The sequence below is a fragment of the Lampris incognitus genome, chromosome 5, assembly GCF_029633865.1.
Source record: "Lampris incognitus isolate fLamInc1 chromosome 5, fLamInc1.hap2, whole genome shotgun sequence".
NCBI classification, from domain to species: domain Eukaryota; kingdom Metazoa; phylum Chordata; class Actinopteri; order Lampriformes; family Lampridae; genus Lampris; species Lampris incognitus.
This window is the reverse complement of record NC_079215.1, coordinates 29,415,830-29,439,950: the sequence shown is the minus strand read 5'-3', so window position 1 is coordinate 29,439,950 and position 24,121 is coordinate 29,415,830. Positions and strand designations below refer to the sequence as shown.

Sequence of the window (24,121 nt, the reverse complement as noted above, 5' to 3'; positions counted from 1 at the left end):
TTATGTTGGTGTTTGCATTTTCTTATTAGTAACAATGCTACTTAGCATTGTTATTCATGTGATTCTGCTTCCGGTGTGGGAAGATGGTGGCGCAAATCCATGTTTGCAGCGGCCTCACCCAGTACTGGTGTGGGAAGATGGCAGTGCGAATTCACGTTGTGGTGGCCTCACCCAGTACCATTCATGTAGTGTGTTTGTCCACATCTGTGTCTTAAGTTTGTCTTCGTTTGATGGCTGGGAGAGCTGGCGCTGGATCAGCTGGGAGAGGTATGTCTGCTGCGTCCTGTGGGCCCAGGGACCACGGCCCTGCCTGGAGCTGCGCCCAAAGAGGTAACACCGAGGGCTGTCTGACAGGACACGGAAGCGGGGCAGGCTAAGCTAACTGCTAGCCCATGCAGACTGGCAGTTCCAATAACACCAAGGGCAGTATGGCGGCGGCCTCGCCTACCCTTGACTGTGTTTTTAGCGTCGTCGTGTGGAGCTTGGGGAGGTGTGTATAAGGGGTCTGGCTGGGAGAGCTGGCGTTGGATCGGCTGAGGTAGCTTGGTCTGCTGCATCCTGTGGGCCCAAGGACCACGGCCCTGACTGAAGCTGTGCTGGAAGAGGAAACACCGAGGGCGGTCTGACAGGATGTGGAAGTGGGGCACGCTAAACCAACTGCTAGTCCCTGCAGACCGGCAGTTCCAACAGTCATATCCTGGCTGGCGTTTGTTCTCCTGGACAGGGATTATTATTTTTTTTAGTTAAGATGTATGTGTTATTTTGGATATATGTGTTCGTATAGTTCTTGTAGTTTTTGGATGTGTTTTTGTCTCTGTGTTGCACTGCTGTGGGCTGGGGGAAACAATGTTTTGTTTCATTTCACGTGCGCAAGTGTATGAAATGAAATGACAAATAATGTTTCTGATTCTGATGTTTTCTCATACAATGCAGCCTATCAGCAAATCCTCTGCGAGCTTGATGAGATGGAGGTTTGACCACTAAAGATTTGTACCCTAACGGCTTTCTTATACTCGCAAGAGAATAAGGGGTTAGAAGATTATTGCAACTGATCCATCCTACAGGAAACTCAACTGCCTGCATAAAAAGCACATTAAGATCACCACAATATTTATGATGCTGCCCACTTCTATACAGCCAACAAAATCATCGCTGATATATCCTAATTATACTATATATTACACTAATTATACTATATATACATCAAATAAAGATATACAATTTTTCATCATGTTACAGCCATGCCATTATGTTAGCAGGCCTTGGGGCCCCCCGTGGTCCACTGCCCAACACAGACGACTTAATTAAAGGAATGTGGCTTTGCAATCTGGCCAAGCAGTGAGAGATTGGGATGGGGATGTGTGTGTGTGTGTGTGTGTGTGGGGGGGGGGGGGGTAGAGACGGAGAGCAAAAGACTGGTAGTACAGGGGGTGTGTGGGCAGGGGGCTGTGGAGGTGGTATGGAACAAGAGATGAGGAGTCATTGGATGAATGAAGGCGATGAATTTGGAGAAGCAGTAAAGAGGAGCGCTTAAGAGGAAACCAAGAATTGAAATGGCATGTGGACTCCCTATTTGTCTGTATTTCATCTCATTGTTTTAAATCAAATAATACAGCAGGCGCTACAGATGGGATTTCTTCCACACACCCCGCACACATGTACATACAATAAAAGGGTCTTTATTGGCTGGTAATTCTTTTTGCCATCTTGACTCAGGGTATAAAGATGGCCTCATCATTCAGGGCATACTGTATACTTCCACCCACTCTTTTTTTCCTTAATGGAGTTGTCCTGCTGCAGCAGGCGTGATGAGGATTTAACCCTCTCCTGGCCTGCCCTCTTCTGCCCATCTATGTCATTAGTCTGAGGGTATTATACATTATATGGATTATTACATTAAATGACTGCGTTCCTCACCCTTCTTTTCTTAGTTTCTTATTATTGATGGGGACAGATGTTCCATATTTGGGTACAGTGATACTCTAACCGGTAGGTTGCTTGCAAAAATGATTTTATCTGAGACAATGTTTACATGCAGTCAATAATCTGATTAAGGTGAATAATCGAGTTAAGTGAATAGGTGATAGTTTGATTTAGGTGTCTGCATGTGTTTAATTAATGCAATCTCTTAATGAACAGAGTTTACGAGTTTTAGATTCATTGGATAATTGAATTATGGAATGGAAGTTATTTAGCATGTAAATCCACTTCCAACATTGTGTTGGAGACTTTTCAGAAAATATCTCAGTATCTGTTTTTTTGCCTGTCCAAAACTTGATGTTAAACTCAGTCTAGAAATGTGGCTATTTACTGCCGCTCAAAAAAGATGAAACAATGCACACATGTATGTTGAGGTGCCGGCTAATGGGATCACATCCAACGATTTATAAAAGGAAGCTGCACATCTATTTTATCCTGAAGATGACAACTAAGTTTGTCAAAACTTCGATTAATAAATAGTAGCATCAAATTTATGAGTGTGCGGTTTTCTTTTCTTAATCTTTGTTTACTGCTGCTCACCATTTTGTCCTTTGTCCATCATTTCCGGGTCAGATGGCAGTAGCGAGACTCTGTATGCACACAACCAGTTTTCTGAAAGAACCCTGATTAAGGCTTGTACAAAGCAGAGTAAATAGAATAATTGATTGTCAGAAAATATAACTCTGTTGATGGCATTATTGTCAATTTAGACCTTAATTTGATTAAGGTCTGTGGCTTTTGGTACAAATAATCATATCCTTCCCAGTTGGGATGATGCATATTGGATTTTAATCTTTGTTGTTTAATTCAGACTATCAAAGGGCAGCGTTGATACACGCCATTAACATTCAGAGCTCGTGCTAACAAGATCTCATGTGGAATGGGATACACCTATTTATTTCTTCCATTCCTAAAACCATTGCTTCACAGTGACATCAGATTTCCCTTTATGCTTACTCTCTGTGTGATGCTCCACAACTTTGTTGAGGGAAGATTATAATTGACAATTCTTTCATTATGAACTGTTAACATTTTTTGAAATGATATTGGTTTTTTTTTTCCCCCTCCTTACAGACATACTCTGGTCTCTTCTGTGTGGTCATAAATCCTTACAAAAACCTGCCCATTTATTCCGAGAATATCATCGAGATGTACAGGGGCAAAAAGAGGCACGAAATGCCCCCTCACATCTATGCCATCTCAGAGTCTGCTTACAGATGCATGCTACAAGGTAAGTCAGTGGCTTGTATACTTTAAGCTGTAATAAAAGTTCAGTTAGAACAGTACGCCTAACTACTTTACCTGTACACCCTGATTTTGCCTTTATGCAGTATTAAAGTGTCATCTTTATGTTTTAAGGTCTTCCATCCAAACATCATCTATGTCCGATTAGGTCTAGTTATAATGTGACTACTGCATTCACTAAATTCCAAAGAGGTAATCCTGAGGTTTATGTGTGTGAGAATCAGTCATGTGGAAGTGTTGAAGCCTGACGTCAAAGCCAGCCAACCTACTGACTCAGATGAGGTCATCAGTTGAGTAAAGAGCCAGGGTTTGTTGTTGGTTGCAGAGGTGCTGAGCAGTAACATTTGATTGAGAAGTACACAGTAATTAGGGAGTGACTTTAACTACTTGTCAAAGAGAGGCTGATGGCTCAATATGTCAAACCCAGAAACAAATCCCCAAATCAGCTTTTTTGAAAATGTTTATTTTTTTATTAGTTTAAATAACATAAAGTGTCAGTATCAAGTATTTTGGTTAACTGTCAGGAAAAGGCTTATTGTTCTAGATTGTTAAAATAAAATTTGTTTGCTTATTTTCCCATGTGGAAGATAAATGTCTTGCCATATTGACCTCACAGATGTGTTGCTAGTTAATGTTTAAAGACTGCTGTATGACTTATGGGGCTACTGATCACCTTCACACTCAGTAGTGTAGTATTTGACTGGGCTAAATTTTAGAGAGCAATAATATATTGGACTTCCATCCATTCCATTATCCAAACCACTTATCCTGCTCCCAGGGTCGCAGGGATGCTGGAGCCTATCCCAGCAGTCATTGGGTGGCAGGTGGGGAGACACCCTGGACAGGCCGCCAGGCCATCACGGGGCCAACACACTTTATTTATTGGACTTAATAAATCAAAATCAGCATTTAAAACTAGTAAATTAACTAGTGTAAAACTAGTGTGTTCAGTTTTGAACGCACACCAGGGCTCCAGACTGAGACCATAAATTTGTCCAGCACCACTAAAAAAATTAATTGGTTGTACTAGTGCAATTTAGCTTCCATTGGTCTGATTTTATCATCTTAAAACCATGATTTGGTCAAACAGTGTGCTGATTTTTATATGCATTATTGTTATTCTCATTCCATATGGTATATTGGGCAAGTTTTTCTTTTTAAACTGCTTTAAATAGCCCTGTGGTGGTCTGGCGGCCTGTCCATGGTGTCTCTCCACCTGCTGCCCAGTGACTGCTGGGATAGGCTCCAGCATCCCCGTGACCCCGAGAGCAGGATAAGCAGTTCAGATAATAGATGGATGGATATTGTTATTATACAACTTTGGAATACTTGCTATCGGCATTTGTTTCTCTCTCATGTTCCCCCCTGAGTTTGTAACAATGACATTATTCTCCACGTGCAAAGTGGATGATAACTAAAGCACGCAGTTTGTTGCTCACTGCAAAAGGAGATGTGTCATCTCACAATGAAAAAAGAATGAAATGAAAATAGAAAAAAAAGTCTATTGTTGGCCTACAATAAACTTTTTTTTTTGTGTAAGCAAAATGCCCCACATGACCAGACCCAGCATAGAAAACTGATTCTGACTTAGAAGATCAGGCACAACCAGCAGAGGACTCAGCAAAGGAAAGTGAGCAGCTACCTCAAACTAAAAAGCCCAAGAAGAGTTATGTTATCTTCCACCACAAGTGGTACAAAGATTTTATCTGGCTGTGTTTATTACTGACTATGTTCATTGGAAGCAGTGTGTACTGCTGTTGCAGACGACACAAAATTTACCTCAGACTGCATAACAAAAGCCATAAGCACACGCAGTGCAGGGAGCCGACCCTGTCCCAGTGGCGTTTCAGTGCCAAGAAGTGGCGCCCGTGCAACCAGTGTGAAACGTTAGCTTGGAGCCCTGCATTCAAAAACAATTTGCCCTTACATCTGAAGTGGTTTATCAATTAAGTCTAGATTTTTCTCTATAAATCTTGAAGTGTTGTTTCCCTTCTGCATCATTTTGGTGTTTTTAATTTAGAGTATTTGCCTCAAAAATTAAAAATATTTATGACTTGAATCTTTTTTTTCTTATGCTATTTTGACCCTGTCTTTTTGTGTGTTTGAATTATTCTGTTGATTATCTATTATTATGCTTTAAAAAAAACCCAAAAAACGTTTAAAGCTTTTGAATAAAATCAGTCCATAAGTTTAATCCCGTTTTATTGGAGATTCAGTTTTAATGCATTTGGGGATACTCAATGTTGCAGGCATGTATGGAGACTGAAGAAGATCTTTGCCCGGTAGCTGGGAGGCTTCTAGAGTCTGGGCAGTGACCAACTACCATCAGACCAGTTAGAACAGAGAGGGTGACCCGCATTGTGCCAGACAATAGGGTCTTTGTATTTCTGCAAGGCCAGTGGGGGTAGTGACGAACTGGACAGTCTTGTCAAGCCCTGTTTTCCTCTTATCACTGTGCTGGAAAAAAAGGGCTTCTATAGTATCATTTGCACGTTTGTGTTGTTGATGCTTCTATTTGTTATTTAAAACTTTGTTGCATCATCCTATTGTCAATGGTAGCAGTCTTTGTCCTTTTTTTATTATTATTTGCTTGTTCACCACCAGCGGTGGGAATACCACACGTTTACATTCATCATGCATTGTCAATATTGTCTTGGGGATCGTAGATTTCTGCTAATGTAATTGTTGCAGTTTAAGCATATCGCTAGTGTCAATACAGCTCCTTTAAAAACTTGAGAATGCAAGTTATCCATTGACTGTGATCATATCATGTTTTCATTTAGTGATATACTGGCTGAGAAACACATGCTCTAACAGCTGGTGTGATGGCACTCTGCTTAGTGTTGTGGCCCAGCTAGATCCTTGATATTACCCCCTCCCCTTTTTTCACACCCTCAAGTCTCTTCACACTCTTTTTCTGCGTGGTTGGATCAAAGATGAATGGGGGCAGGGCAGGGAAACTTGTGAATGAGTCGCATTCTGAATCAGCCATAACACTGGTGTGTTTTGCTTTGCCCCATTCAATTAGAAAGAGCCACTGGTCTCTACTCTGAAGATCCTTTTTATGTTACTGCCTGTTCATCTCCACAGACATAGCAGATTTTTTATCTTGGATTATTACCACCTATTCCCCAGTTGTGACCCTAACAGAATTACCAGTATTGTGGCTGAAAAGGAGGTTTGTAGGTTAGGGATTAGTGAATACCAGCTGCTGCTCAGTTGTGGCTCCGAGCATTCCAATAACCTGGTTAGCCCCAGTGAATAACCAGCTGTATAGACTAGCATGGTTGTGCCCCTCCTCACCATGGCTGTGCCCCTCCTCACCATGGCTGTAATATTACTGGATACTTAAAGCAATGTTAATGACATCATCACAGTGTTTCAGCTTCCCCTACCATTTAGTATGTGATACATTGCCGGAATTATTGTCTTTTATTTCATCTTTTATGTTGTGGCTTTGCACTATTAATTATCAACGAAGAATTAAACCCAGAGGCTGTTAATTTGTTTCCCCTTATTTATTACCTCTGAAGTAAAGCAGATTGTTCAAACCTCTTCATGAGTTAGGGATGTTCAAACCTTACAGGGATGTGTCAATCGCATTGGAATAGCTGGGAAGCCAGTCTGTGCTGAGGTTAGGGGTTACTTGAGTTGTAACTTTACAAAGACTGGTTGTGTAATAAGTGTAACATCAGCCTTACAGTCGCATCTGTTAATGATTAGTTTCCAGATACTTTCCATATTATCTCTTGTTGCTCCTTCACTGTCAAGTCCAGGCAAATCGGAGGTTATTTTCAAAAAATGGAAATAATGTAGCACGAAAACACTAATGTTATCTTGAATGAAAGCATATGTTGAAGGAATGATTATGTCGCCACTGATAGAGTCCAAAAGTGGACATGCATCAACAGCGCCAGAAGTGTCCCCAGGTGGAAATGTCAAACAGGCAGTCTTTGTTTCAGTGGAAAGGAAAAAAAGCCCTGTTGGAGGTTGACTCTCTCCCTCGTGTTAAATCAGGGCATAGGTCAAGTTCAGCTAGCTCCCTCTTGTCTCAGCAGTTTTGTTTTTGTTTTCATGTTTCTTTGATATCATTTGAAGAGACCCACTCATCTACTAAGAATAAAGTACTCTTCGTCTCAAGTTACACCTTTAAGACATTGGTGAAGCAAGCAAAGAGACAAGTATTAATGACTCAATCAATGAAAGATAATAGACCCTGAATGTTGGTATTTGCTTGAGATGTAGAGTATACCCTGTACTGTACTGCAAAGTAAAGCATTCATCTTAAGATCACCTTTAATATAGTAGCAAGGACACTGGCCAGCCCAGCACAGTTGAGGTCTGTAAAGAGCAATAACGGCTTTAATGGTCCTTTGAACCAACTCCCAAGCCTTATAGTGTAGCTCTTTGCACTCCCCCTGAGCATACCACAGAAATCTACAACACACAGGATTATTGTTAATCTTAAGAATATGACATATTTCAAAAGGATTCCAAGAGCTATGGAATAATGGTGCATTTCGCGTTATTTAAAAAAAAAAATTGTCAATGTACTATTGAAAACACACACACACACACACACACACACACACACACACATATATATATATATATATATATATATATATATATATATATATATATATATATATATATATACATGTAACCCCTTCTTCACTGGCGGGCCAACGCCAAGCACATTTATACAAGACAACATCCTAATGCTACCAGTTACTAAAGTGTTACAAGAAAATCCAATGGCGCAACAGGATCCTGAGTTCTCAGCAGTTGAATGGTGAGCTGGCTGAACCTCCTGTGTACTAGTACGCTAGTGCCACTAATGACAATAATAGTGATAAATGATAATAGAAATAATTAACCAAGATATTTATCAATGTAGTAGCGCGGTGCCCCACTGAGAAAATACTACACTTACCTAGGCTAGTGAATGGTGTATCTTCCCAGAATTTAAACAAACCTGTGGTTAAGGCAGATCGTGTAACCCTGCTGTGTACTGAAGTACCGTACACGCTTATTACCAGCACTCTAAAAGTAAATGAGCTGCCAATACACCCGAAATATCATTAATAATAATAGGATTTATTGGATAATACTGAGAGAGAGAGGGAGAGAGAGAGAGAGAGAGAGAGAGAGAGAGAGAGAGAGAGAGAGAGAGAGAGAGAGAGAGAGAGAGAGAGAAGAGGAGAGAGAGAGAGAGAGAGAGAGAGAGAGAGAGAGGAAAAAAAAAGAGAGTACCACACGTTGATCAACTAAACATTAATTCAAATTTCACAGGGTGTGACAACCGTTCACAATAAACAGAAAGAAAGTACCAAAAGAATACAAAAATAGCCAGCGCTTTCTGTTGGGGCCCGTTGGTGCACATTAAAACAGTTCTCTGAGCGCAGGGCAAGGCAGACACCCTACGATGCCCAGGCGACGAGACAAAAGTGCGTGTGTGTGTGTCAGTATAAGTGATCTGTCCGGGTTGCTCACAACCCAACGCTCCACGACTGGGAGGCTGTGTGCAGTCCAGAGGATGGACGGCGCTGTGCTAGCTGTCTGGTCCCCGGCAGGGCCTCCTCCCGCAAGATGGCCACAGGTCGCAGCGTTCCGAAAACCCCACCAAAGACAATGGTCCTCCGGTGGGCAACAAAGCAATCTGGCGAAAACAACCCCACCAGCAAGCACACGACCATGGGCCAATCGCAACCCTCCGGTCCTCAAATGCGGGCCCAGTACACCGGCTGTGTACAAAGTCTCCGCGAAACGGACACTCAAACGGGGCCGCAGAGAGAGAGAAAAAAAAGGGACCCTCTCTCCTTGGAGTCCTGCTGCGAATCAACCAACTCCTCCCTTCCCGCGCGGAGATCGACCGTTGCGACCCCGCGATTCGCAGACAGAACAACTCCACATCATATCATTGGCCGATAACAAAAATTCAAATACAAATACATCCCATTGGTCCACATGTTTGGGAAACCCACACCCACACAGGAAATGTTTAAGACACAAACATGCTGGTAAATGAAGTACCAAAGATTTTTAGATTTTAAGGTCCTTACATACACAAACCCCAATTCCAATGAAGTTGGGACGTTGTGTAAAACGTGAATAAAAACAGAATACAATGATTTGCAAAAACTTTCGACCTATATTCAATTGAATACACTACAAAGACAAGATATTTAATGTTCAAACTAATAAACTTTATTGTTTTTTGAAAATATTCATTCATTTTGAATTTGATGCCTGCAACACGTTCAAAGAAGCTGGGGACAGGGGCAACAAAAGATTGGGAAAGTTGAGGAATGCTCAAAAAACACCTGTTTGGAACATTCCACAAGTGAAAAGGTTAATTGGAAACAGGTGAGTGTCATGATTGGGTAAAAGGAGCATCCCCGAAAGGCTCAGTCGTTCACAAGCAAGGATGGTGCAAGGTTCACCACTTCGTGAACAACTGCATGAGCAAATAGTCTAACAGTTTAAGAACAACATTTCTCAACGTACAATTGCAAGGAATTAGGGATTTCATCCATCTACAGTCACATAATATCATGAAAAGATTCAGAGAATCCGGAGAAATTTCTGCACGTAAGCGGCAAGGCCGAAAACCAACATTGATGACCTTCGGTCCCTCAGGCGGCACTGCATTAAAAACCGACATCATTCTGTAAAGGATATTACCTCGTGGGCTCAGGAACACTTCGGAAAACCATTGTCAGTTAACACTGTTCGTTGCTACATCTACAAGTGCAAGTTAAAACTCTACCATACAAATCGAAAGCCATTTATCAATAACACCCAGAAACGCCGCTGGCTTCTCTGGGCCCGAGCTCATCTGAGATGGACTGACGCAAAGTGGAAAAGTGTGCTGTGGTCTGACGAGTCCACATTTCAAATTGTTTTTGGAAATCACGGATGTCGTGTCCTCCGGACTAAAGAGGAAAAGGACCATCCAGATTGTTATCAGCGCAGAGTTCAAAAGCCAGCATCTGTGATGGTATGGTGGTGTGTTAGTGCCCATGGCATGGGTAACTTGCACATCTGTGAAGGCACCATTAATGCTGAAAGGTACATACAGGTTTTGGAGCAACATATATATGCTGCCATCCAAGCGACGTCTTTTTCAGGGACGTCCCTGCTTATTTCAGCAAGACAATGCCAAGCCACATTCTGCACGTGTTACAACAACGTGGCTTCGTAGTAAAAGAGTGCGGTTACTAGACTGGCCTGCCTGCAGTCCAGCTCTGTCTCCCATTGAAAATGTGTGGCGCATTATGAAGCGCAAAATATGACAACGGACATCCCGGACTGTTGAGCAACTGAAGTCGTACATCAGGCAAGAATGGGAAAGAATTCCATCTACAAAGCTTCAACAATCAGTGTCCTCAGTTCCCAAATGCTTATTGAGTGTTGTTAAAAGGAAAGGTGATGTAACATGGTGGTAAACATGCGCCTGTCCCAGTTTTTTTGGAACGTGTTGCAGGCATCAAATTCAAAATGAGTGAATATTTGCAAAAAAACAATAAAGTTTATCGGTTTTAACATTAAATATCTTGTCTTTGTAGTGTATTCAATTGAATATAAGTCGAAAAGGATTTGCAAATCATTGTATTCTGTTTTTATTTACGTTTTACACAACATCCCAACTTCATTGGAATTGGGGTTTGTAGTATATGCTGATATATAACTTAATGAAGCTGATCTTTAAGTATACCCACACCTTTATTTACTCACTCTTGATAATCAGTGATACATAACAAACCATTTGAAAATGTCACTAGCTGTGGTCTAATGGGGATGTTCATTTTCCTTGGATTCACAATCATATTGTGCTTTCTTTTTTTGTAGAGAGAATTAAAGACTAGATTATTCTCAAAACCCTTTGTTGTCCTGCTGTCAGGGGACCAGATCAAAAGTGAAGCTAAAGAGAACTGAGTGTGGTCATTGCATCAGATCCTGCTATGGGTCCTTTGGGTGCGTAAATCATTGTCCTCATAAAGGTGTGGGGTGAATTGAACTTCAAATGGCCTTGAACTGGGAGAACGAAAAACTCGCAGGGTATCAAGAGGCCAGGACCCACCAGTTTCCTGTATTTGTCCAGGCTGGGCTACATTCACTTTTCTATCATTAGGATTTGTGCATTCAGGTTAGAGGTTAGTGATGGCCAAAAAATGCAGGGAAACTTAAAAAACCGTTCTTCACATACCTACTTACAAGTTGAGGCAATGATATCACATGTGAAAACAGGAGTAGTTTTGTCAGTTTAAACTCAAAACGCTTACTACAGTCAAAATGTTGGTGATAAATTTCTGAAAAAAAAACAAAACAAAAACACACCATTCTGCTCGTTTCGGGTGTATCTTCAGATACTTTGGTGAAGTTTGATCAAACCTTTGGCGAAATAGGAAATGTTATGCATACAGTACTAATTGCAGGTAGACGCTGAATGTCATTGTGGACTCATCGTTTGACATACCTGAACACCATTTGAAACGTGATATCTTGTATCTAAAGAATGTCTGTCAGTTGTGATAGCATTTGAATAAAGACTTGTGGAGGTATAGATGTTAATTGATTTTGCATATTTTGAAAAATATACAGTGATGGACTTCCGAATTGACCATAGTTTGCAGTGAGGCAAACTTTTGTTACACATCAGTGGATTTTCTGAGAAAAAAAATTCAGCTCTGTAGGACGTACAGGTAGATTTTTTTTTGTTGCTAAGCTTGGAATGTGATGTGTCTAGGATTTTAGTTTAATTGTAACAAGTCACGCCTGCTTTAAACAGTCATTACCAAATTTTATGTATTGACAGAGTTATGACCCTAGATTGTAGATAAAAACTTATCACATTTTTGAAAAATAACTATTTTGATAAAAATTGCTTGGCTTGTATAATCGAAATAGATTGAAATATTGAAATTTCTTTAACAGTTTAAAATCAGGGGAGTACATAGATGATCCTGACTAAGTTTTGGACGATTTGTTAGGGTTTGTGGAAGACCCCAAGTGCACGACACCAGACAGAGATGGGATTAGCCGAAAACTGGCGTACTTTATTCCTTACGCGTACAAATAGTTAAACATCGGAAGGCAATGAGCGACAAGGAAAAAACGGAAAGTCCAAGGGGGAAAAAAACTCGCGGGTAATCCAAACGGGAACACGGCAGGATACTTCCACGGGGAAACTTTGCAAGGGAAAAACATGAACCAAGGGCTGGGATGAGATCGTAGAGAAAAGGACCGTGGGAGGAGAGTAGCCGCTACTGCGGATGCGGGGAGGTTACAACACGAATTGACAACGGGCACGTGGGAGGCCACCAAACTTAAGCCCAGCCCTGATGACTAAGCCCGGCCCTGACGAGCCGATTGGCTGCTGGTGCGGGGTGGGCGGGCCGCGGCGCGGGGTGAGCGAGCCATAACAGTACCCCCCCCTCCACGGGAGCCACCAGGCGACTTGCCCGGCTTGTCGGGATGGGAATGATGGAACTCAGTGAGAAGCCCAGGGTCCTGGATGAGCTGGCGGGAGACCCAGCTACGTTCCTCTGGAATGTAGCCCTCCCAGTCCACCAAATACTGGAACCCCCGTCCTTGGCGCCGGACGTCCAGCAACCGGCGGACCTTCCACTGGGGGTGCCCATCCACGATCTCAGGGGGAGGCGGAGCCGGGGCCGGAGGCATCAGTGGACTGTGGGAGACAGGCTTAACCCTAGACACATGAAACACGGGATGGGTCTTCAAGGAAGCCGGAAGCTTAAGACTCACCGCCGCGGGGCTGAGAATCTTCCTGATTTCAAAGGGCCCGACAAACCGGGGGTTCAGCTTCTTCACGGTGGACTGAAGCAGGAGATCCTTCGAGGACAGCCACACCCTTTGGCCTGGTTGGTACGTAGGTGCTGGGGACCGGCGTTGGTTGGCTCCCCGACTGGCGCGCTCAGCTGCCTGGAGCAGAGCAGCTCTGGTCACCTCCCAGACGCGACGACACCGGTTCAGATGGGCCTGCACGGAGGGAACTGCCACTTCCGACTCCACGCTCTGGTTCATCCTCTGTCTGTCCATTAGTCTGTGGGTGATAGCCAGAGGAGAGACTAACAGAGGCACCCAACCCCTTACAAAAGGCCTGCCATACCTGGGAGACGAACTGGGGCCCTCGGTCCGAGACGACGCCCAGGGGAAGGCCGTGGAGACGGAACACGTGGCTCGTCAGGAGGTCCGCCGTCTCAGAAGCCGATGGGAGTCTGGGGAGGGCCACCAGGTGCACTCCCTTACTGAAGCGGTCCACCACTGTCAGGATCACAGTGTTACCCTGGGAGGGAGGCAGTCCGGAGACAAAATCCAACGCCACATGGGACCAGGGCCGGCTTGGAGTTGGGAGGGGCTGCAGCAGACCCGCGGGTGCCTGGTGAGAGGCCTTGCTGCGAGCACAGACGGAGCAGGCCCCTACGAAGTCCCTGACGTCGTTCCTCATGGTGGGCCCCCAGAAACGCCGAGGCAGAAAGGTGAAGGTGCGGTGGACACCCGGGTGGCAAGCAAACTGACTGGCATGGCCCCACTGGAGAACCCGGGGCCGGACTGCGTCCGGGACGAATAGGCATCGGGGAGGGACGTGGCTCGGGGCGGGATGGGAGCGCAACGCCTGCCTGACCACAGTCTCGATGCCCCAGGTAACCATGCCAACCACCCTGGCCTCAGGAAGGATGGGAGTCGGCTCCTCTGTAGCTGGCTCCTCCTCGGGTGTTGTCGGGACAGGGAGTCTGCCTTTGTGTTGCGAGACCCGGGGCGATAAGTCAGCATGAAGTCAAACCGACTGAGGAAGCTGGCCCACCGTGCCTGCCGACCATTGAGGCGCTTGGTTGCCCGGATGAACGTCAAGTTCTTATGATCCGTCCAGATGGTGAACGGCTGTTCCGCCCCCTCCAGCCAATGGCGCCACTCCTCCAGAGCAGCCACTACTGCCAGCAGCTCCCGGTTCCCGACATCGTAGTTCTCCTCGGCGGGGAGGAACCGGCGAGAGAAGAAGGCGCATGGGTGGACCTTCTGGTCAGACGCTGACCGCTGGGAGAGGACAGCCCCCAACCCGGTGTCCGAAGCGTCCTCCTCTACGATGAACTGCCTCTTGGGGTCGGGGTGGAGCAGGACCGGGGCGCTGGTGAACCTCTCCTTGAGGGATTGGAACGCAGAGCGGGAAGCCGGGGACCAGATGAACGGCTGGGAGGGGGAGGTCAGCCTGGTGAGAGGTTCTGCCACGCAGCTGTAGTTCCGGATGAACCTCCGATAGAAGTTCGCAAACCCGAGGAAGCTCTGTAATTCCTTCCGTGATGTGGGATTGGGCCAGTCCACCACAGCCTGGATCTTGCGGGGGTCGGCCCGGGTCTGTCCCCTCTCAACGACGAAGCCCAGGTAGTCAACGGAAGGGAAATGGAACCGGCACTTCTCTGCCTTGACGAAGAGCCAGTTCCAGAGGAGACGTTCGAGTACCCGGCAGACATGCTGGACATGTTCCTCGAGGGTCCTGGAGAAGATGAGGATGTCATCGAGGTACACCACCACAAACTCGTCGAGCATGTCGCGGAGAATGTCGTTCATGAGAGCCTGGAATACCGCCGGGGCGTTGGTGAGGCCGAACGGCATGACCAGGTACTCATAATGACCCCGGGGCGTCTTAAAGGCTGTCTTCCACTCATCCCCCTTCCGGATCCGGACCAGATGATAGGCACACCGGAGGTCCAGCTTAATGAAGACTGTAGCCTGAGTGAGGGGCTCAAGGGTGGAACTCATGAGAGGAAGGGGGTACTTGTTCTTGACGGTTATCTCATTGAGTTGGCGATAGTCAATGCAGGGTTGGAGGCCCCCGTCCTTCTTCTTCACGAAAAAGAATTCAGCTGCCACCTGGGAGGACGAGGGCCGAATGAGCCCCGCTGCCAAGGACTCGGAGATGTACTCGTCCATCGCAGCTTTCTCGGGGATGGTCAGACTGTACAGACGACTGCTGGGAAGGGGTGCCCCAGAGTGGAGGTCGATAGCACAGTCATAAGGCCGATGAGGAGGAAGAGATTGGGCCCGGGTCTTGCTGAAAACCTCACCTAACTCATGGTACTCAGGGGGAACAGAGGAGAGGTCAGGAGGCGGGGTACTAGGGGCACGTCGGGGGGATGGGGCGGGAGCAGCCTGGAGACATTGGGCATGACAGGAGGAGCTCCACTCCATGATGGTACCGGAGGCCCAGGCGATGTGTGGCTCATGCTGCACGAACCAGGGGCGCCCTAGGATCACAGGGACTAACGGGGACTGGATGATGTAGAACCGAAGTCTCTCCACATGGTTACCTGCTATGGTGAGAGAGACAGGGTCGGTGCATTGGGTGACGCTGGCCAGGCAGCGCTTGTCCAGCGCGAAGGCCTCCATGGGCTTCTCCAGCGTCTCCAGCGGGATGTTAGCCTGGGCAGCAAACTCTGAGTCCAGGAAACACTCATCAGCCCCCGAGTCGAGGAGTGCACCCACCGTGAGCCGCTGGTCAGCCCAGGCCAGGGTAACGCTAACTAGATGGTTCTGTGGGGCAGGACGGCGGGAACAGGAAAGTCGGCTCACTAGGATCTCCCGGGGCCCCAGTGAGCCTAGTCTTTTGGCCGAATGGGGCAGCCGCTGATCAGATGTCCCTTCTGGCCACAGTAGAGGCACTGACCCGCCTTGAACCGGGCCTCCCGTTCGGCCGGGCTAAGGCGCGTGCGCCCCAGCTGCATAGGTTCCTCCCCCGTCGTGGTCTGGGGCGCGGGGGGAGAAACGGCCACAGGGAAAGTGGGGTGAACAGGAGTAGGGATCCTGTTAGGAGTGCTGGACGACTGGGGAATGGACGGGGATCCACACAGGGCTCGCTCGTGCCTCCTCTCCCGGAGGCGTCCGTCGATGCGGATGGCGAGCTTGATCAGGTCCTCGAGGGAGGTGGGCTCCTCCCGGGTGGCTAGCTGGTCCTTGACAGCCTCGCTGAGACCTCTCCGGAAGGTGACCCGAAGTGACCGGTCGTTCCAGCCGCTCTCAGCTGCGGCCAGCCTGAACTCCACCGAGTAGTCTGTGACGCTGCCACTGCCCTGCTGGATACTGCTCAGCCGAGCACCAGGGTCCTGGCCACCGACTGGATGGTGGAAAACCTTCCGTAGTTCCGCCTCAAAGGCCTCGTAGGTGAGGCAGAAACTGGCCTTCATGGACCAGGAAGCAGTGGCCCACTGAGCTGCTCGGCCTGTGAGCAGGTTGGTCACGTAAGCGACCCGGGCAGCATCAGACGTGAACATGCTGGGTTGGTGCAGGAAGACCAGCTCACACTGCATGATGAACGTGGCACAGGTCTCAAAGTCGCCATAAAACGGTCGTGGGCTGGAGAGGCAGGGCTCCCGGGGAACTGGGTTGAGCCCCACAGGGTTAACCGGGGCAGCGGGCTCAGGGGGCGGGTTGCAACTGCCGCAGGATCTCTGCTTGTTGGCTTGCCAACGCCGCCTGCTGCCTCGTTAGGTTATCCACACAGGCCTGGAGGGGCGGGACCTGAGTCTGAAGATCTCTCACCGTGGCGGAGGCCGCCTCTAGCTGCTGGGTGTGGGAGTGCAGTTCGTACTGTTAAGGTTTGTGGAAGACCCCAAGCGCACGACACCAGACAGAGATGGGGTTAGCCGAAAACTGGCGTACTTTATTCCGTACGTGTACAAATAGTTAAACATCGGAAGGCAATGAGCGACAAGGAAAAAACGGAAAGTCCAAGGGGGAAATAAACTCGCGGGTAATCCAAACGGGAACACGGCAGGATACTTCCACGGGGAAACTTTGCAAGGGAAAAATATGAACCAAGGGCTGGGATGAGTTCGTAGAGAAAATGACCGTGGGAGGAGAGTAGCCGCTACTGCGGGTGCGGGAAGGTTACAACACGAACTGACAACGGGCACGTGGGAGGCCACCAAACTTAAGCCCAGCCCTGATGACTAAGCCCGGCCCTGAAGAGCCGATTGGCTGCCGGCGCGGGGTGGGCGAGCCACGGCGCGGGATGAGCGAGCCATAACACGATTGGCCCAGTAGTTTCGGACAAGATGTCAAATAGGATTTTGTGAAACTCAAGAAAAGTCGCAAAAGTTTACATTTTACAGCAGAAGACCATTTGAGCAAAGATGTAGATTACTTTAGAGATTAAAATGATAGAAGAATTTTGGCATTAGGCCAAGCCATCATCGAGATAATTGCGAAAATGTAAACTTGATTATTACAGCAGCACCTTGAGGTCAACGGGTGTCATTTTGTATGCCTGAGTAGTGGGTGGAATTTGCAACCCTGCAAATTTTGTGTTTTACAGCCTCAATGGGGGAAAATAATAAGAAAGAAAGAAAGAATGAGTACAAAAACAATAGGACTCCAGCAGCTTTTCTGGTTGGACCCCTAATCATAATAACAAGATAATAAATAATAAACTAATACACATACCATTTCAGTTAGACAGATGAGCCTGTTTGGATTGGCATAGTCTTGGAATGTCAGGCATAGTCAGCATAAGCCGTTTTTTTTGGACTTTGTAGTTTTTTTTTTTTTGGACTTTGTAGCCATTTCAAAGTTCCACTCATTCCGCTTCAATTATGACAGGCTTATAATGTTAGCTAAAATCAATGACTGGGGAGTCCAAATCCAACTGAATCATGGTCAGTATCTGCGTTACTAGTTCATGCTATGTCAGACGTGGTATCACGTCACCCCCTATGTGGCTAAGCAAAGGCAAATTTTATTTCTAAAATATTTAAACGATTCACGACTAAGTTTTACATTATTGTAATGCAGTGTGTATATGTAATAACTGTTGTCTGTAATAAACTTGAAATAAATGACAATTTTTAAAAAAATTTTTAAGTTAAGGTCTTGGGCCAGTTGGAGTGCAATTGTTAGGCCTTTCAGCAAGGCTCTCGCATACTACCAGGTGGAGCCTCACATACCACAGTTTGGGAATCACTGGTCTAGAAGGTTGAACACAAGTTGACCATTGAATTTCTCTGTATAATCAAAACATCACTCTACAAACAGTTGCATGCCAAATTCTTGGGTGATGTGCTTGCTGCTTTGAGACGTGGCTTCGTTTCTCTGGCTTCAGCCATTGGCCATCCGCTCAACAGAGAGGCTCAGATGTGGATTTACTGTAAGAATACCTTTTCAGTGTTGTCACCCATTGTGGAATGGTTTTTGGCAGAGTTTCTCTATATAGATCATACCCATGAACCTTTGGGGCTCCCTTTAAGTTTCTTGTAAAACTGGCCTCATCCGTTTGCTGGATATCTTACCCCAGCCAGTTTTTTTTTTGTCCCTGTGGTCCAATTTTATAATTATTTTTTTCTTTTCTTTCCCAGCTTATTTTTCATTTGTCTACCACACTGCCTGGATGCGCTGATGTATATGTTGCACCTGACATGGATATTGAGCACATATTTCCTGAACATGGACCAAGTGCCTTGCTTCAGACAGAATAAACAATATTACAATAAAAACTATTCAGGTCATCTTCTCAGTTTGTTTCCTTCATGATTAATCTTCCCTATTAGATTTCATCTACGTGCCAAGTTCTTCACGTCTCAGAAAAGCTCCACGTAGGAAATTTGGAGCTTTGGATCAGCATTTTGTTTTTGTTTTTGTGTTTATTTCTTCTAAAAGTCCTTGGCTGAAGTGCAAACCCTATACAGGTGCATCTAAAAAAATTAGAATATTGTGGGAAAACTTGATTATTTTCCATAATTTAATTCAAAAATTCAATAAATAAATACATTTCATATATGCTAGATTCATTACACACAAAGTGAAATATGTCAAGCTTTTTTGTTTTAATCTTGATGATTACGGCTTACAGCTCATGAAAATCAAAAATCCAGCATCTCAAAATATTAGAATATTACATAAGACCAATCAAAAAAAGGATTTATAATACAGAAATGTCAACTTTCTGAAAAGTATGTTCATTTATGCATGCAATACTTGGTCGGGGCTCCTTTTGTACGAATTACTGCATCAGTGTGGCATGGCATGGAGGCAATCAGCCTGTGGCACTGCTGAGGTGTTATGGAAGCCCAGGTTGCTTTCATAGCGGCCTTCAGCTCGTCTGCATTGTGGGGTCTGGTGTCTCTCATCTTCTTCTTGACAATAGATCCTCTATGGGGTTCAGGTCAGGCAAGTTGGCTGGCCAGTCAAGCACAGTAATACCATGGTAGTTGTGGCACTTTGGGCAGGTGCCAAGTCCTGCTGGAAAATAAAATCAGCATCTCCATAAAGCTTGTCAGCAGACCGAAGCATGAAGTGCTCTAAAATCTCCTGGTAGATGGCTGCGTTGACTCTGGGCTTGATGAAACAGAGTGGACCAACACCAGCAGATGACATGGCACCCCAAATCATCACTGACTATGGGAAATTCACACTGGATTTCAAGCAACTTGGATTCTCTGCCTCTCCACCCTTCCTCCAGCCTCTGGGACCATGATTTTCAAATGAAATGCAACATTTACTTTCATCTGAAAAGAGGACTTTGGACCACTGACCAATGGTCCAGTTCTTTTTCTCCTTAGCCCAGGTAAGACGCTTCTGACGTTGTCTCTGGTTCAGGAGTGGCTTGACACTAGGAATGCGACATTTGTAGCCCAGTTCCTGGGCACGCCTGTGCGTGGTGGCTCTTGATGCACTGACTCCAGCCTCAGTCCACTCCTTGTGAAGCTCCCCCAAGTTCTTGAATCAGCCTTGCCTGACAATCCTCTCAAGGCTGCGATCATCCCTGTTGCTTGTGGGCCTTTTCCTACCACAATTTTCTCTTCCAGTCAACTTTCGATGGATATGCTTTGATACAGCACTATGCGAACAGCAAGCCCTTTCAGCAGTGACCTTCTGTGGCTTATGGGGTGTTGTCAAGAGGAAGATGAGACACCAGACCCAACAATGCAGACGAGCTGAAGGCCGCTATGAAAGCAACCTGGGCTTCCATAACACCTCAGCAGTGCCACAGGCTGATTGCCTCCATCCCACGCTGTATTGATGCAGTAATTCATGCAAAAGGAGCTCCAACCAAGTATTGAGTGCATAAATGAACATACTTTTCAGAAGGTCAACATTTCTGTATTATAAATCCTTTTTTTGATTGGTCTTAGGTAATCTAATATTTTGAGATACTGGATTTTTGATTTTCATGAGCTGTAAGCCGTAATCAAGATTAAAACAAAAAAGCTTGACATATTTCACTTTGTTTGTAATGAATCTAGAATATATGCAAGTTTCACTTTTTGAATTAAATTACTGAAAATAATGAACTTTTCCACAATATTCTAATTTTTTTGAGATGCACCTGTACTCTTCCCACAGGCCTTTGCTGTTGTAGCCTGCAAATGGATGATTTAAAAAGAATGAACTGCTTTATTTTTAAATCCTATTGATTGGCAATCCTGAGTCAGAGCGAATTTTGTTCTTTTTGATCACTTGTCATATGTGTCATGTCCAAGAGACTTTTAAGATATAGTAGGAGGATGCGCCCCAGTGGCTCACCTGGTAGAGTGTGTACCACATAAGTCTGAGTCCTTATTGCAGCAGCCTGGGTTTGAGTCCGGCCCGGGCCCTTTGCTTCATGTCATCTCCTCTCTCTCCTCTGCTTTTTCTGTCTCTCTCTACTATCACTATCCAATAAAAGTGAAAAATACCCCCCGCCCCCATTTTTAATGTTTAATGTTGTTGAAGATATCGCAGATCTAGGCTTGCATGTTTACATCCGGCTACATATGTTTAGACCGGAAGAACAAAGCAGCCACCCTGGTGCCCTAGGTAAGGGCAGGAAAACTTGTCTATAGTAGGAGACGGGTGTTTGTTCATGTTATTGTAACCATAACCATACTCAAAAAATTTTCAGCTCTCAATCATGTTGGGGGTCCTCATCTATGTTCTGAGATGCTTTTGGGCATCTTGGTAGTGTAGCGGGCTATTTCGTTGCCTACCAGTGTGGGGATTGCTGGTTCGAATCCCCGTGTTACCTCGGGCTTGGTCAGGTCTCCCTACAGACACATTTGGCTGTGTCTGCGGGTGTGGGTATGTGTCCTGGTCGCTGCACTAGCCCCTCCTCGGGTCGGTTGAGGCGCTTGTTCAGAGGGCGGAGGATTGGGGGGAATAGCGTGATCCTCCCACGCACTATGTCCCCTGGTGAAACTCCTCACTGTCAGGTGAAAAGAAGCGGCTGGGGACTCCACATGTATCAGAGGAGGCATGTGGTAGTCTGCAGCCCTTCCCGGATTGGCAGAGGGGGTGGAGCAGCGACCAGGACAGCTCGGAAAAGTGGGGTAATTGGCTGGATACAATTGGGGTGAGAAAAAAAAAGGGGGGATATATATATATATATATATATACACTACCGTTCAAAAGTTTGGGATCACCCAAACAATTTTGTGTTTTCCATGAAAAGTCACACTTATTCACCACCATATGTTGTGAAATGAATAGAAAATAGAGTCAAGACATGGACAAGGTTAGAAATAATGATTTGTATTTGAAATAAGATTTTTTTTACATCAAACTTTGCTTTCGTCAAAGAATCCTCCATTTGCAGCAATTACAGCATTGCAGACCTTTGGCATTCTAGCTGTTAATTTGTTGAGGTAATCTGGAGAAATTGCACCCCACGCTTCCAGAAGCAGCTCCCACAAGTTGGATTGGTTGGATGGGCACTTCTTTGAGCAGATTGAGTTTCTGGAGCATCACATTTGTGGGGTCAATTAAACGCTCAAAATGGCCAGAAAAAGAGAACTTTCATCTGAAACTCGACAGTCTATTCTTGTTCTTAGAAATGAAGGCTATTCCATGCGAGAAATTGCTAAGAAATTGAAGATTTCCTACACCGGTGTGTACTACTCCCTTCAGAGGACAGCACAAACAGGCTCTAACCAGAGTAGAAAAAGAAGTGGGAGGCCGCGTTGCACAACTGAGCAAGAAGATAAGTACATTAGAGTCTCTAGTTTGAGAAACAGACGCCTCACAGGTCCCCAACTGGCATCTTCATTAAACAGTACCTGTTAGAGCCTGTTTGTGCTGTCCTCTGAAGGGAGTAGTACACACCCGTGTAGGAAATCTTCAATTTCTTAGCAATTTCTCGCATGGAATAGCCTTCATTTCTAAGAACAAGAATAGACTGTCGAGTTTCAGATGAAAGTTCTCTTTTTCTGGCCATTTTGAGCGTTTAATTGACCCCACAAATGTGATGCTCCAGAAACTCAATCTGCTCAAAGAAGTGCCCATCCAACCAATCCAACTTGTGGGAGCTGCTTCTGGAAGCGTGGGGTGCAATTTCTCCAGATTACCTCAACAAATTAACAGCTAGAATGCCAAAGGTCTGCAATGCTGTAATTGCTGCAAATGGAGGATTCTTTGACGAAAGTAAAGTTTGATGTAAAAAAAATCTTATTTCAAATACAAATCATTATTTCTAACCTTGTCAATGTCTTGACTCTATTTTCTATTCATTTCACAACATATGGTGGTGAATAAGTGTGACTTTTCATGGAAAACACGAAATTGTTTGGGTGATCCCAAACTTTTGAACGGTAGTGTATATATATATATATATATATATATATATATTTGTTAAAAGAAACAAGGAGGAAGGGTAGGCATGTGGAGGTGAGAGTTGGAACTTTGAATGTTGGCACTATGACTGGTAAAGGGAGAGAGCTGGCTGACATGATGGAAAGAAGAAAGGTAGGCATACTGTGTGTGCAAGAGACCAGGTGGAAGGGGAGTAAGGCCAGGAGTATCGGAGGTGGGTTCAAACTCTTCTACCATGGTGTGAATGGGAGGAGTAATGGGGTAGGGGTAATTCTGAAGGAAGAGTATGTCAAGAGCGTGCTGGAGGTGAAGAGAGTGTCAGACAGAGTGATGAGTATGAAGCTGGAAATTGAAGGTTTATTGCTGAATGTTATCAGCGCATATGCCCCACAAGTTGGGTGTGAGATGGATGAAAAAGAAGAATTCTGGAGTGAGTTGGACGACATGGTGGAGAGGGTACCCAAGGAGGAGAGAGTGGTGATTGGAGCGGACTTCAATGGACATGTTGGTGAAGGGAACAGAGGTGATGAGGAGGTGATGGGAAGGTATGGAGTCAAGAAGAGAAATGTGGAAGGACAGATGGTGGTCGATTTTGCGAAAAGGATGGAAATGGCTGTGGTGAATACATATTTCAAGAAGAGGGAGGAACACAGGGTGACGTACAAGAGTGGAGGAAAGTGCACACAGGTGGACTATATCTTATGTAGAAGGCGCCATCTAAAAGGGATTGGAGACTGCAAGGTGGTGACAGGGGAGAATGTAGCTAGGCAGCATCGGATGGTGGTCTGTAGGATGACTTTGGAGACCAAGAAGAGGAAGCGAGTGAAGACACAGCCGAAGATCGAATGGTGGAAGTTGAAGAAGGAAGACTGTTGTGTGGAGTTCCGGCAGGAGTTAAGACAGGCACTGGGTGGTAGTGAAGAGTTGCCAGATGGCTGGACAACCACTGCAGAAATAGTGAGGGAGACAGCTATGAAGGTACTTGGTGTGTCATCAGGACAGAGGAAGGAAGACAAGGAGACTTGGTGGTGGAATGAGGAAGTACAGCAAATTATACAGAAGAAAAGGTTGGCAAAGAAGAAGTTGGATAGTAAGAGAGATGAAGAAAGTAGACAGGAGTACAAGGAGATGCAGCGTAAAGCAAAGAGAGAGGTGGCAAAGACAAAGGAAAAGGCGTATGGTGAGTTGTATGACAGATTAGACACTAAGGAAGGAGAAAAGGACTTGTACCGATTGGCTAGACAGAGGGACCAAGCTGCAAAGGATGTGCAGCAAGTTAGGGCGATCAAGGATAGAGATGGAAATGTGCTGACAAGCG

At 45.5% G+C, this 24,121-nt stretch overlaps 1 protein-coding gene across 1 annotated transcript in view; it reads left to right on the top strand.

The window, feature by feature from the left end:
- LOC130113154 (myosin-10-like) overlaps positions 1-24,121 on the top strand; it is a 145,680-nt gene that overhangs the window by 31,141 nt on the left and 90,418 nt on the right. Inside the window, exon 3 of the mRNA XM_056280691.1 lies at positions 3,055-3,211. Within this exon, the coding sequence (XP_056136666.1) occupies positions 3,055-3,211 (157 nt within the window). The remainder of the gene's footprint in view (positions 1-3,054; positions 3,212-24,121) is intronic.